Source organism: Podarcis filfolensis (assembly GCF_964270895.1).
Source record: "Podarcis filfolensis genome assembly, chromosome: 1".
NCBI lineage: Eukaryota > Metazoa > Chordata > Lepidosauria > Squamata > Lacertidae > Podarcis > Podarcis filfolensis.
The window spans coordinates 92,470,815-92,485,822 of NC_139604.1; the positions used below are offsets into that span (position 1 = coordinate 92,470,815).

At 44.3% G+C, this 15,008-nt stretch overlaps 1 protein-coding gene across 1 annotated transcript in view; it reads left to right on the forward strand.

Annotated features, from left to right (window-relative positions):
• Positions 1-15,008, forward strand: part of LOC310759405 (cytosolic phospholipase A2 epsilon-like) — a 46,834-nt gene that overhangs the window by 31,166 nt on the left and 660 nt on the right. Inside the window, exons 14-20 of the mRNA XM_083606606.1 lie at positions 623-845; positions 2,302-2,416; positions 5,210-5,347; positions 8,555-8,662; positions 10,234-10,425; positions 11,720-11,886; positions 13,377-13,563. Coding sequence (XP_083462732.1) covers positions 623-845; positions 2,302-2,416; positions 5,210-5,347; positions 8,555-8,662; positions 10,234-10,425; positions 11,720-11,886; positions 13,377-13,563 — 1,130 coding nt within the window. The remainder of the gene's footprint in view (positions 1-622; positions 846-2,301; positions 2,417-5,209; positions 5,348-8,554; positions 8,663-10,233; positions 10,426-11,719; positions 11,887-13,376; positions 13,564-15,008) is intronic.

The following is a 15,008-nucleotide window of genomic DNA, read 5'->3' on the forward strand; positions in this document are numbered from 1 at the left end:
TAAATCAATTAGAACTGTTAATGAATGAAGAAATGACATACTGATCACACCTGCCAATACCATAGTGCCTTTATACAAATCTGTGGTGTGAACCCAAGTGCAGCATGCATGGATTTCTTAGCCCTGGACTTAGAATTTTTGACCTGTGGAATATAGTGTTTCATATATGTGTGGTTGCATGCTTACTTTTTCTTTTTTGCCCTTGAAAGTTTAGGCCACAACACACTGCTTTTAATTTCATATCAATGCCTTATAACAGGGGTCAGGAAACTTTTTCAGCAGGGGGGCGGTCCACTGTCCCTCAGACCTTGTGGGGGGCCAGACTATATTTTGAAGAAGAAAAAATGAATGAATTCCCATGCCTCACAAATAACCCAGAGATGCTTTTTAAATAAAAGCACACATTCTACTCATGTAAAAACGCGCTGATTCCCGGACCGTCCACGGGCCGGATTTAGAAGACGATTGGGCCGGATCCAGCCTCTGGGCCTTAGTTTGCCTACCCATGCCTTATAATATCAAAAAATATTATTATTCATATTTATTATCAATAACAGTATGACTATTATGAATAGCTTAGGTCATAAAAAAGTGTACATCTTTTTGTTTTGTTTTTCCCCAGGGCCATGACACACCTGTACAGAGATGCTTATTGGTCCCAGAAAGATCTTGATGAAAAAATAAATGAGGCTAAGAAACAAGTGACCAAGAGCAAGATGGAGATGTTTACCATGGAGCGCATGAAATATTATTATCAACAGCTGAGTCAACGGAAACAAGAAGGATACAATACAACATTTATAGATCTCTGGGGGCTTGTCATAGAGTATTTGATAAATGATGGGGTACAGTATCAAATCTTTCTTTTGGTTCTAAACAATTGCTAATACCTGCATTATAAAAAATGAAGGGCAACATTGCTATGAGAATTCTGGAGGAAACTGCAAATAGTACAGGGGTACCAGGGGTGGAATCCAATGTAACATCAATTAAAGCCAGTGTGGTGTAGTGGTTAAGAGCGGTGGACTCGTAAGCTGGTGAACCAGGTTCGATTCCCTTCTCCTCCACATGCAGCTGCTGGATGACCTTGGGCTAGTTGCACCTTGCTGAAGTTTCTCAGCCTTTGAGACTCTTTAGGGTAGTGATAAAGCGGGATATCAAATCCAAACTCTTCTAAATGTTCCTTCATTGCAAGGAGTTCTTCCACATTCCAAAATCTGTTCTAGGAGTTCTCCCAACCCCCTGGAGTAGATCTGGGAAGGGCACACATGGGGATTATTTTTTTGGGGGGGGGGATTCCTATTCTGCAAATGGAAATCCTTATAATGACAGGACATGGTAGTTGAAAATCGCCCCAGGAGACTCTAATGCGAAAATATTAAGGTTAAATTATTAGGGTGGTAGGCACTTAAAATATCTATAGTATGATCATTCCAGGGTGCAATGTCAGTAATGTAAATGCTAAAAGGGGGGGGGTTCAAATCTATGTCCCAAGAACCTTATTAATGTGACATGTTTGCATATACTCAGGATTGCTACTGGTGCCCCTGATCTCCATATATTTCCTGGAATATCTCAACAGAATTTACAATAAATGTGTTGAGGTCAGAGTGAGGGGTGTAGCACAGACATATAGCCAGGTTTCATTTCTGAACAAATTTCAATAACCTAAGGCTTGTTGTACCATCACTTCTATTGGGATAAAGTGTCTGATTTAGCCACTCATGCCCGGGGGGGGGGGGGGGTAATCAGGCAATATTAAGATGTTGGTCTGCATTAACAGAAGCAAGGGGTCCAGCCGTCAAGAAGCAATCACCCCACTCTGTTCTGTACTGGTCAGAGCATCTGGAATACTGGGCAGCACATTTTAAGAAAGACTTTGAAAACTGCAGTGCATTTAGAGGAGGGCAACCAGTATGATGAGGAATCTGGAATCCAAATACTGTGAGGAACAGTTTGAAAAAGCTGGGTATACTTAGCCTGGAGAAGGTTATATGGATATAGGATAATTATTCACAAATCGAAGATGGAACAGGGTTTGTTCCTCTGTTGCTCCAGACAGCATGACTAGAACTAGATCTCAGTTGTCCATCTGCCAAGTGTAATCTGTTGTTACAAGATTCCTACCCAGAGCAGGAATTGGACTAGATGAGCTCAGGATTCCCATTCAACTTTTAATATTTGATGATTTAGGTTTATTTTAGGCATTGGTTTAAACACTAAGATGATTTGCTAGTTGTTACTGTATGTGTCTGTTCCATGGCTTTATAAGTAATGTTTCCCCCCTCCCTTCACAATTAGAAAGATTGCCACAGGCTTACGGACCAGAGGGAATCTTTGACAGATGGACAGAATCCATTGCCCATCTATGTGACCATCAATATTAAGGACAAATACAGCACTCAAGATTTCAAAGGTGAGGGGAAAGAGTAAGGAAATCAAATAACTTGTTCTGCATTTGAAGCTCTTTGGAATCCATGACATGTGAATGACAAAAATCAAATATTTTGCATATCCTCATACAAATAAAATACTGGTTTTAGGCTGAAACTTGACCCATAATATTTACAAAGCCATAGCCTAGAAATTTAGCATTATATCTGGTACCCTAGCCTATGATAGGGTCATGTTCGCCTCTCAGTCAATATTCCACTATCTTTTCAGAGCTAATCAAATATTTAAAATACTCAAACGTTGGCATCAAAATCGGAGGTCAGTTCTTCTAACTGCTTAGCATTTTATTTTTAACATTTAATCTGAATTCAAGTTTCCTATACATGTGCAAATATATACGCTTGCATGTGGTATATCTGTGAGAAGAACATAGCTCCCTTTTATACTTGTAAAAAGGCTCATTTGGTCTGAGATGGAAATAGGTGGGTCAAACCTTCTGTTTGTTTTGTGTGATACTGTGGGCAGCTGATTGCAGTGAGTGTTTTCGACTGCTTTATGAGTTTATACGATTCTGTGCCATTTCATTACATTTATGCTGCAGAGAGTAAACATCTTGGGAAAATTAGCAGAAAATAATACCCGAGAACCAAACTATTACACAGTTAGGTCCACAAATCCAATGGCCCTTGCAATGCAGCTGTATACTCAGAAGTCCCATTGCGTGGCGATTCCCGCCCCCTCCCAAGATGGAATAAATAAAGACACAGGACACCAGAATTTAGGTTAATGGGCGAAAAATGGCCACAACTTTATTGATTACAGGTAAGAGCGGTCGGTATTGGCTTTAGGCATTGGCCCTATCAGACTAACCGGTATAACTGGGAAGGGTTAAGCACCAACAGGGGGAGCCCCCAAGATCCACATCCCTTTGCGCTCCCCGAGGGGTTACCGCTCGGGAGCGCACTTTAGGCCCTAGCCTCCATAGGTTTTGGACGAGGCGACGCTCCCCGGAGTCCTTTAACGAACTACCCTTCAACATTTGGGGGAAGGTGATGGCGTTCCTCCCCCCCATCTCATTTGCATAATAATACCCCTGCCAATGCCTAACCGCCCAAACCAAAGGTGTTGTGACGTTTTGCTACGAGGTAGGCGAAAAAACCAAGTGGCTTCCAAAATATAGCCAATTAGCCAAATGGAAAACTCCTACCAGGCCCCTTGCGGCGACCAGCCGAAGCCCATAGCAAAGTCCAGATGAGAACCTAAAGGGCGGGAGGGTGGGAAACCGCAGCTGCTGAAAGAAAAGAAAGGGGCGAGCGTGGGCTGCCCCGACCTTAAATGCCCCTTACAAGTACCGCCCCCGCCGCCAGCCGATTGGCTGGCGCGGTGAATGATGAATCTTAATGACCCCGGGATTCCCCAAGTCCCGCGGGGCTGCAGCCAGCCCCACGAGGGTGTGAATGGAGCGTGAGCCCGCAACCCCCCCTTCGTATGTCGGGAGTGGCTTTGCGTACAATAGGGCTTACATGCAAATAGGTATATATAGGAGAGCACCTTTATGATGTAATTCTGTGTAAGTTCCTTCAGGTTCAATGCATTAAGTATGTATAGCAGATGTAGGGAGCTTTTGGCTCTCCATATTTTGCTCACCTCCAACTTCAAGTATGGCCAAAGGCCAGGGATGATGGGAGTTGTAGTTCAGTGATGACTGGAGCACACATCACGTTCCCCACACCTGATGTCTAGGGCTGCAGCCTTAGACTTAGAATTAGGGGAGTAAAAAAATTCCATTCTTAAACTAGCCAGAGTACTAGCCAGTGTTTGCTTAACCACTTATTCTCACATAAGGTAAAAGGTAAAGGACACCTGAATGGTTAAGTCCACTCAAAGGCGACTATGGGGTTGTGGCCCTCATCTCGCTTTCAGGTCAAGGGAATCGGCGTTTGTCCACAGACAGTTTTCCAGGTCATGTGGCCAGCACTAAACCGCTACTGGCACACGGAGGACCGTGATGAGTGCCAGAGTGCACAGAAACACCATTTACCTTCCCGCCGCAGTGGTACCTATTTATCTACTTGCACTGGCATGCTTTCGAACTGCTAGGTTGGCAGGAGCTGGGACAGAGTAACAGGAGCTCACCCCGACGCGGGGATTCGAACCACTGACCTTCTGGTCAGCAAGCCCAAGACGCTCAGTGGTTTAGACCACAGCGCCACCCGCATCCCACGTATTCTCACATAGACTAGCCTCTATGTGTGAAGCTATTTGATTGAAATTTTTGGTTTAAAAGAAGTTCTCTGACAAATCATACCTGGTTAATAAGAATCAGAAAGAAACCAAGGGGGTAGGTTGTTTTTTTACCTAGTGTGGGTGCAGCACCTGTGTGATGCCCTCTGGTCTCAACAGAGATCTGTTTCTCTCCTCCTGCTGCACATACGGACAGATCATGCACTTGGGACAACACAGAGAATGGGAAGCTGGTCTTACATGACCTGCAGAGGCCCATTTAGAGCTTATCCACACTTTCCTTTTGCACCACTCTTTCCAGGCACAAGTCCATACTTGAAAGCTTCATGTCCGAGCTCAGTCGGAGGAAGCATCAATTCTAGTTGTCTGCAGATTGCCGTTTGCTCCACGAGCTTTAAAGAGCAGGTTTTTACAAGGCAAAAAAAGGGGGTTTGCTTGAACACAGCATTCTAAGGTACAGACCATGCCTTGGAAAAGCGGTGGAAAGTTAAGTGTGTGTAAGCCCTTAGTTTCATTATGCTTGAAAGTCACCTTCTCTGCTCTTACAGTATTTTATTTCCTCTGATTGTAGAATGGATGGAGTTCACTCCCTATGAGGTGGGGTTCCTGAAATACGGAGCATTTGTGCCTTCAGAAAACTTTGGAAGTGAATTCTTCATGGGCCGCATGATCAAGAAACTTCCAGAAAGCCGAATATGCTATCTCCATGGTAATGTATTTAACTGCCTTATGGGAACGTCAAAGTATTGTGATAACCTCATTAGCAGGAGTAGTTACTGTTGTGGCATCTCTGTTCCCCTTCTGTAGCCAAGGAAAAAGGTTTGAATAATAATAATAATAAATTTTATTTATATTCCACCCTCCCCAGCCAAAGCCGGGCTCAGGGCGGCTAACAACAATAAAACAGTACAAAAATACAACACAACACAACACTCTAAAATCATTCATTATAAAATTAATTCCAATCAAGCCACTGGCAACCATTGGGCCAGAGCTCCGCGAAGATTGCCGAGGGAGGGAGTCAGGCTGTGCCCTGGCCAAAGGCCTGGTGGAACAGCTCTGTCTTGCAGGCCCTGCGGAAGGATGTCAAGTCCCGCAGGGCCCTAGTCTCTTGTGACAGAGTGTTCCACCAGATCGGAGCCACAGCCGAGAAAACCCTGGCTCTAGTTGAGGCCAGCCTAACCTCTCTGTGGCCTGGGACCTTCAAGATGTTTTTATTTGAAGACCGTAAGTTCCTCTGTGGGATATACCAGGAGAGGCCGTCCCGTAGGTACAAGGGTCCTAGGCCGTATAGGGCTTTAAAGGTTAAAACCAGCACCTTAAACCTGATCCTGTACTCCATCGGGAGCCAATGCAGCTGGTATAGCACCAGGTGAATGTGATCTCGCAGCGAAGACCCCGTAAGGAGTCTCACTGTAGCATTCTGCACCCGCTGGAGTTTCTGGGTCAGTCTCAAGGGCAGCCCCACGTAGAACGAGTTACAATAATCCAGTCTGGAGGTGACCGTCGCGTGGATCACAGTGGCTAGGTCAGGGCGAGAGAGGTAAGGAGCCAACTGCTTACCTTGGCGGAGATGGAAAAATGCCGCCTTTATTATAGCTGCGATCTGCGCCTCCATGGAAAGGGAGGTGTCGAAGATTACACCCAAACTCTTAACGGACGGTGCTGGCACTAACTGTGCCCCCGCAAGAGATGGGAGTTGCCCACCCAATCCCATATCGTCCCGTCCCAGCCACAGGACCTCTGTCTTCAAAGGATTTAGCTTCAACCGGCTCCCACGTAACCATCCAGCCACAGCTTCCAAACATCTGGTCAGCGTGTCTGGGGCCGAGTCAGGATGGCCATCCATCAACAGATAGAGTTGGGTGTCATCAGCATACTGATGGCAACCCAGCCCAAAACTCCGGACAAGCTGGGCGAGGGGGCGCATAAAGATGTTGAAAAGCATCGGGGAGAGTATCGCACCCTGAGGTACTCCACACACCAAGGAGTGGCGCGATGACAATTCCCCCCCAAGCGCCACCCTCTGTCCCTGACCAGAGAGAAACGAGCGCAGCCATTGAAGGACTGTGCCCTGGATCCTCACATTGGCAAGGCGGTGGTCCAGGAGTTCGTGATCGACCATGTCGAAAGCTGCTGACAGATCTAGAAGAATCAGCAGCCCTGACCCGCCTTGATCCAGCTGTCTACGAAGATCATCTGTTAGGGCAACCAGAGCCGTCTCGGTCCTATGACCAGCGCGGAAGCCGGACTGGAATGGATCCAGAGCTGATGTTTCATCCAGAAACCCACCAAGCTGTTCAGCAACCGCTCTCTCAATCACCTTACCCAGGAACGGAAGATTTGAAACCGGGCGGTAATTGGATAGATCTAAAGGATCTAATGATGTTTTCTTTAAGAGCGGGCGCACCACTGACTCCTTCAGTTCCCCTGGGAATGTCCCCGTGCAAAGGGGCAAATTGATGATATCCCCCAGGAGGGCCCGCACCTCGTCTGGACACGCTCTAATCAGCCAAGAATCTGGTCCATCTTAAAAGAGCATATCAAGCTTTAGGGCTACATCTTCCTGGGGCATGTTTAAATGGCTGCTTTTGTCATGCTGCATCCTGAGATAATAATATCATCATGCAACTTGGATCTGCTTGCCCAGCAAAACATCCAGCAATGGGGCTCACCCCCATTTCCTTTTATGCCACACTGTATAGGCACAGGTCCATGTCTGTGCATTTTCCTTTTTCCTTTTGTCCTGCCGCTTTCCCCAGGAAAACCTGCTGTTTACTGCCAAATTGGAACAAATGACAATCCAATGAAAACACAACTGCTCTTTCTGCTTTACTTTTTGCTTTCTTCTTTACTTTCTGCTTTCTTTACTTTCTGGCAGAAAGAGAAGGACCAACCACAATGCACCCTCCTTTCTACCTTGACAGAGATAACTCATGGTCATTCTTTATAAACTCTGGAGCTTCTTTCCTGCCTTGAAGAGCATTCAGAGTCAACCCGCTGTCTACTGTTTCCTAGCACCCCCATGCCCAACAGTGAGCTCATCTTAATTTCTGCACAGCTTCATATAAAGAGCAGTCTCAAATTATGCTGCTCTTTGTATATCTTATCAGACTCAGCATTTGAGATTGCAAACCAAAAGCAAGTGCAGACTGATATTTCTGTTAGAATTCCTGCTCCATGACTGCAGTCATGGGATTGTTGTCTATCACATGACGGTATATGTTTTGACTCCACAGAGTGGGAAGTGACGGAGACAGGATGTTTGTGTTACTGTGTTCCGTGAAGTGGGACTATTGTCCCTTGTTCCTTTTATCTTTGCTGTCTGATGCTAGAGAGAGAGGGAGCCATGTTGCAGTGCTCCATGTGTGTTTATATGTAAATAAAGTAGATTAGCCAAAATGCTGAGTTGCTGAGGTCTGTCACGCAAGCTGTGAAGACTCTGTGGATCCCTAAGTGTGCCGATGTCTGTTGGCATCAGTTGCTGTGATGTTCGGGCTGAAGAAAGCTTTTGAAGCGCCCGCACGATCGTCCAGGAGGGAGAGAACATGCCAGTTGGGCATGTGTCTCTCCCAGGGTCCTACTTGAGTGTAGGACGAGCTCTTGACAATTTCATCCATTGAGAGTGTAGCAGTAAAAGTTGTGACTGTGCTGTATCCCCCAGCTTGATTCATTTGCTCAGTTTATAGATGTTAATCTGCCTGATGTATATCTTCCCGGGCATTAAAAACAGAAGTTTAGACTATGTTTTGAGTTAAATATGCTCATATTCATGCATTCATGGTTGACTGAGAAGAACCAAGCAAGCTGAAAATAAGAGTCATTCTCAACTGGTTTGCCTTGAGGTCTTACTTAAATTTATTCGTGTGAACTCACTTTTCTTGTTCCCCGTCTCTCTCTCTCTCCCCCCTCGTAGGTATGTGGAGTAGCATATTTTCTTTAAACTTGTTGTATATCTGGAACAGAGTTAATGATTCAGAGGAATTCTGGCACAGATGGACTCAAGACAAGTTAATAGATATTGGTGAGCTTTTCCTCTTCATGCATCTGATTCCTCCATTTCTCTGCTGTTAAATTGGTTGACCCAATATGCTACTTTAAGAGATGGAGGTTGGGAGTTATTTTTCCTTTAAAAACAACAACCATTGGGTGTCGATTTGGACGCACAATTTTCATTCTCTGTGGGTCTTCTGAATAATTTACTGTAAGCACAGTCGGGGTGTGTGTGTGTGTGTGTGTGTGTGTGCATCGCAGCAAGCCTTCTTTAAATGGGTGGAATAGCGACATGCCAAAACATAAGGCATACTGACGGTGCCTGTCTCTGATGAGCCACGATGTATTTGATATAGCAAGACTGGAAAACAAGGAAGCCACTAGCCTCATAGCTGTATGCAATAGCAGCTGGGTACAGTGGGAAGCGGGGGCTCCGCCTTAGCCCCCCGTGCCCCGCGGTCACGAGGCTCCCCGCCGGCGGGGCCTCGGGCCGGGCCGAGCGCCCGGACGGTGAAACCCCTCAAGGGACGCGGGTGGCGCTGTGGGTAAAACCTCAGTGCCTAGGACTTGCCGATCGTAAGGTCGGCGGTTCGAATCCCCGCGGCGGGGTGAGCTCCCCTCTTTCGGTCCCAGCTCCTGCCCACCTAGCAGTTCGAAAGCACTCTTAAGTGCAAGTAGATAAATAGGTACCGCTTTATAGCGGGAAGGTAAACGGCGTTTCTGTGTGCTGCGCTGGTGCTGGCTCGCCAGAGCAGCTTCGTCACGCTGGCCACGTGACCCGGAAGTGTCTCCGGACAGCGCTGGCTCCCGGCCTCTTAAGTGAGATGGGCGCACAACCCTAGAGTCGGACACGACTGGCCCGTACAGGCAGGGGTACCTTTACCTTTACCTTTTACAGTGGGGTGCTGCTACCTCAGCTGATCTCTGGCCAGTCATGTTGTTGCTGCTTACTGAGAGGTAGAGGGGTGCAGAGAGTTTGGCATGGTGCTGTGCTGCTGCTAGCGTGTTTGCACTGTGCCAACATTGCAACTGCCTCCCCTTCTACCTCCAAGTAAGTAGGAGGTCAGGCGAGTAACATCCTACCATGCCACCTGTTAAAGGTTGTGTGCCCATACCTTTGGATAAAATGCCTTTCGCTTTTGATTTGTCTCAGAGGTGCATAGCATGGTCCACCTCGGAAGACAACTTGACAATGTATAGTCTTAAAGGGAGGTTACACGCCAGGTGAATTGCTGGCATGGTATCTGAACTGCCTAACCATTTTGACACTTCAGCCGAAAATGTGAAGCCAAAACAATATCAAAGCAATCTGGTTCAATGCTGTCAGTAGTGATGAAGGTCGGAGACTGTTATGCACCTATATGGACACATGTATGAAGTTACAGTGCTCTGTTAGGAAGCAAATCTCATTAAACTCAATGGGATTTACTTCCAAGTTAATACGCTTAGGATTGGGCCATACGTTGTCTTTTACAGTGCTCTTGCAGCGGGTTTGCTACTATATAGCTGTCCGGTAACTGAGTTGTCTAAGATTCGGCTTAGCAGCAAATCAGAGCATAGTTAGTGACTGCTTATTTTGTCACCTTTTGTATCTTGTTGCAGAGGAAGAGCCTTATTTACCTACAAGGCCATATGAAATAAGGAGCCGTATGTACGTCCCAGCCGGAGAACTTGCCAATAAGCTCCGAGGGGCCTTGACTGATCGCTTTTCTGTTGCCCAATATCACAATTTTCTGAAGGGTTTTCAGATGCATAACTACTACTTGGAGAATGAAAATTTCAATAGATGGAAAGGTAAACAGGTTTATATGGTTGTCTATTGAAGCCACTGTTCAGTATTAGAACACCTGCTTTCCATAATCAAGGACCTCTGCCTGAGCATGAAGACACTTCCAGACACAGTTGACGCTGACAGTATGAAACTAGATACTCTACTGGGTGCCTTCCATCTGTTTTGGACTACAATTTCCATTTTTCCTGACCATCATCCATGCTGGCTGGGGTTGATGGGAGTTGTAGTCCAGACTTCTCCAGACTCCAGATGTTTTAGATTATACTGTCCAATGACTTAGTGTTTTGTTTTATTGGTTATATTCACAGTGTTCTATTTCACAGTTTTATTATGATGCCTATAAATGGAATTATTATTATTATTAATAATAATAATAATAATAATAATAATACTCAGAAGGTGGCAATGTACAAAATCCAACCTTTCTGGAATTTGATATTACAAGAAATTAATAAAATAACAATAAAAAATTGGAAGTCAAACCAGAATTAGCTTTATTAAATATATTTCAAGACACCCATCTGGATTTACATAATAAAGAATTAATAAGACAGTTATTACAAGTAGCGAGATGCAACATAACCAGACACTGGAATTTCTTTTCTGGCACAACAATAGACAATTGGTATGAAACAGTTTGAGAAACAGCTCTTCTTGAGAGATTAACAAACAAACTACAGTTGACATCTGGACAGATCAAGAAAGATGGTTTGACCCCAGTGCGGTTTAATTTCATAACATACCCCAGTATTCCATAAAAGGAGCAATCCCACCCCCACCCCCATCAGCATTTGGCTCGATCTTGTTGATCTAAATTATTATTATTATTATTATTATTATTATTATTATTATTATTATTACTCAGAACTAAGTCCCACTGAGTTCATTTTATTCCCAGGTAACTTGGTGTAGGCTTGCATCCTAAATTCATACACCTAGTAAGAAAGGACAAAGGTAGCAGGCTGTCTTCTGTGTTAGGAAGCTTTACCCACAAATATTTTGAGAGGTCCAAAGAGGGTTGGTGAAGTTCTATGGTTCTGATAGGTTCCAAAGCCCATAGGACAGGAAACCTGGTTGGACTACAATTCTCCACCATTATGGAAAGCAGACCATACACTCTGCTCTAAGTGATATTTGAATTCTCCTTAATCCAGTGCAATTTACTCCTAAGTAAGCGGCATATGACTGCAGCCATAATGTCATAGGTAAAAATGCCCTATGTATTTTAATTTAACTGGGTTCCAAATTAGGCAGAAATATTCTTTTCTGATGGCAAAAAATATATTTCCTTTCCAGCTACGGTGTTAGACGGATGCCCAAATCAGCTAACGGAACATGCAGACTCTATAGGACTGGTGGACGCTGGATTTTTCATCAATACAAGTTGCCCACCACTTTTAAGGCCAGAGAGGAAAGTTGATGTCATTGTGCATCTGAGTTACAGTGCAGGCTCACAAACACTGGTAATAGGTTTTGTGTTGTTGTTTGTTTGTTTGTTTGTTTAAGCGATATATTTCAGGTTTATGTGGAAACATTGTGACATATTGCCCAAGGTCACCTCTCTAATTAACTGTCTGTAGCCAGAAGGCTACAGATTCCTCACCTAACTATAAATCAGGGGTATCCTCCCAATGTTGTTGGAATACAGTGCCCATCGCCCCTAACCATTGGCCATGTTGGTTGGAGCAGATGGAAGTTGGAGTCCAACATCTGGTGGGTACCAGCCTGGCAACTCCTGCTCTAAAATATCTGAATCTCACCTTGAGCACATTCTGGTGAGAACTTATAAAAGACAATAATATATTTATTTACCTATTTAACAAACAAAAAATACATACCACTTGAATGTAATAAAACTGCTATGAGGTTTATAATAGCATAAAAGATATGGCTGATCACACATCTACCAACCTGCAGCAGTTTTTTTCCCTTTGAGTTGCAGCAAGTTTAAAACATTACCACAGGTGTTTATTTAAAAATAATAATAATCCTAAATGCAAATTTTATTCTCCAGTAGGTAGTTAGATAGAAAACAATGACTAATGCAATGAAAGAAAATACATTCTGTTGATGGAAGTAAAATCTTATCAAGGCAATTCCTGGGAATTCATCTCACATAAATTTTAGTCTGCTCCTCCTCTTTAAATCATTAATTCCCAAGCTTAGATAATATTAATTTATAGGATCCATGTGCCAAGGCCCTATGACCTAGCTGGGGGAAACGAATAACCACACTGGACAACAGCACATTGGGTTTTGGGTTTGAATAACGCCAAAGCTTCATTGGTTCCAGCAGTGAATTGTTTGGCATAGGCCTTGAGTAAAGCGATTGCTATTCCACTCCAGCACATCTCTGCTGGAAGTGCATTTAAGTGTAAACCACATCTTGGAAGGGGTGCCTATGACCTACATCAAATAGGGGTCCCCCCTACCCGGGGTCTCTGTTGGAGGAGTGGTATGGCTCTAGCTCCCGCCTAGGCATTGGACAGAAACCATTCCTCCTGGATCCTTTTGCATACTCTTTACCAAGGAGGGGCAGGCAGAGGCTACAACCTCCCCTCCATGCAACTTACTCAATGCCTAACCATCACCCAAGCTGAAATCAGCTCACTGCCAAAACACTCACATCTGCAACCAATCCCTGATAGCTTCTATGATGTCATTTAGCCAGATTTTGTTGCCGGCTTTTTTCTTTTAATGAACCTGAACACCTTAGTATCATCAGCAAACCTGGCCGCCTCACTGCTCACTCCTAACTCTAGATGGTTTACGGACAAGTTAAAAAGCAGGGACTCTGCTTTCTACTTCCCCCATTCAAGGAACTGTTCATTAATTCCTACCTTGTGCTTCCTGAGTATCTCAGTTTTCCACATAGATTTTTTTTAGTGGCATATGATTGCTTTTTAACATCCATTTCTTGTCCTCTCTTGTTTTAACTTTCATGTGAATGAAGCCCCTAGAGCAAGCTTGCAAGTACTATATCCAGCAAGGTATCCCATTTCCACATGTTGTCCTTACGGAAGAAGACAAGAAACATCTAAAGGAATGCTACTACTTTGATCAATCAGATGTCCTTGGTTGTCCAATCCTGGTTTTCTTCCCATTAGTGAATGATACCTTCCGTTATTACAAAGCACCTGGTAAGTTACTGACAGTAGCTAATAAACTCCACCCTAAGTGACAGTTATCTGCCTAAGAGACCCTATCTGCCTGCGGACTGCCTCGCCAGAGTGGTGCATGCTCTGGTTATCTCCCGCTTGAACTACTGCAATACGCTCTACATGGGGCTACCTTTGAAGGTGACCCAGAAACTACAACTAATCCAGAATGCGGCAGCCAGACTGGTGACTGGGAGAGGCCGCAGAGACCATATAACACTGGTCTTGAAAGACCTACATTGGCTCCCAGTACGTTTCCGAGCACAATTCAAAGTGCTGGTGTTGACCTTTAAAGCCCTAAATGGCCTCGGTCCAGTATATCTGAAGGAGCATCTCCACCCCCATCGTTCTACCCGGACATTGAGGTCCAGCACCAAGGGCCTTCTGGCGGTTCCCTCACTGCGAGAAGCAAAGCTACAGGGAACCAGGCAGAGGGCCTTCTCGGTAGTGGCGCCCTCCCTGTGGAATGCCCTCCCACCAGATGTCAAAGAGAACAACAACTATCAGACTTTTAGAAGACATCTGAAGGCAGCCCTGTTTAGGGAAGCTTTTAATGTTTGATGTATTACAGTATTTTAATTTTTTTTGGGAAACCGCCCAGAGTGGCTGGGGAAGCCCTGCCAGATGGGCGGGGTATAAATATTTTATTATTATTATTATTATTATTATTATTATTATTATTATTATTATATCCAGTGCTGTCAGGCAATACAATTCCTGGAGGTGGGGAGATTTTTGCTGGACTTTCCCACTGCCGAGAAATGAATTAATTCCTCTGAACTGAATTGTTACAATCTGTTGTAAGCCATTGTGCAAATCACTTGATTGAAAGGCAGCGGATGAATCTTAAAAATAAAATATTTAAAATAAAATACCAAATCTCTGTGGTAACAACCCTGAAGCTTCAACCTCTGAGTCTTGACTGACTACAACAAGCTCTAAGGCACTGGAATGGATCCAGGGTCCAGACTTAGTCATGCTTAAGAGTAGACCCACTGAAATCAATGATACTTAAGGTAGCCGTGTTGGTCTGCCATAGTCAAAACAAAAAAATTTTTTTCCTTCCAGTAGCACCTTAAAGACCAACTAAGTTAGTTCTTGGTATGAGCTTTCGTGTGCATGCACACTTCTTCAGATCTGAAGAAGTGTGCATGCACACGAAAGCTCATACCAAGAACTAACTTAGTTGGTCTTTAAGGTGCTACTGGAAGGAAAAAAAATTTTTTGTTTTAATGATACTTAAGTTAGTCACTAATGTAAGTCCCACTGATTAAAATAAAAGCCCTCGAAGCATGACTAAGTCTTTTGCTTCTTTTGTTCATGCTTTAGCATGGTCAGAATAAGATTGTGCCAACAAATACTAATCCAGCCTTGAGTGTATGTTCTTATAATTACAATGATATTGTGCGTTATTTAATATACTTTAT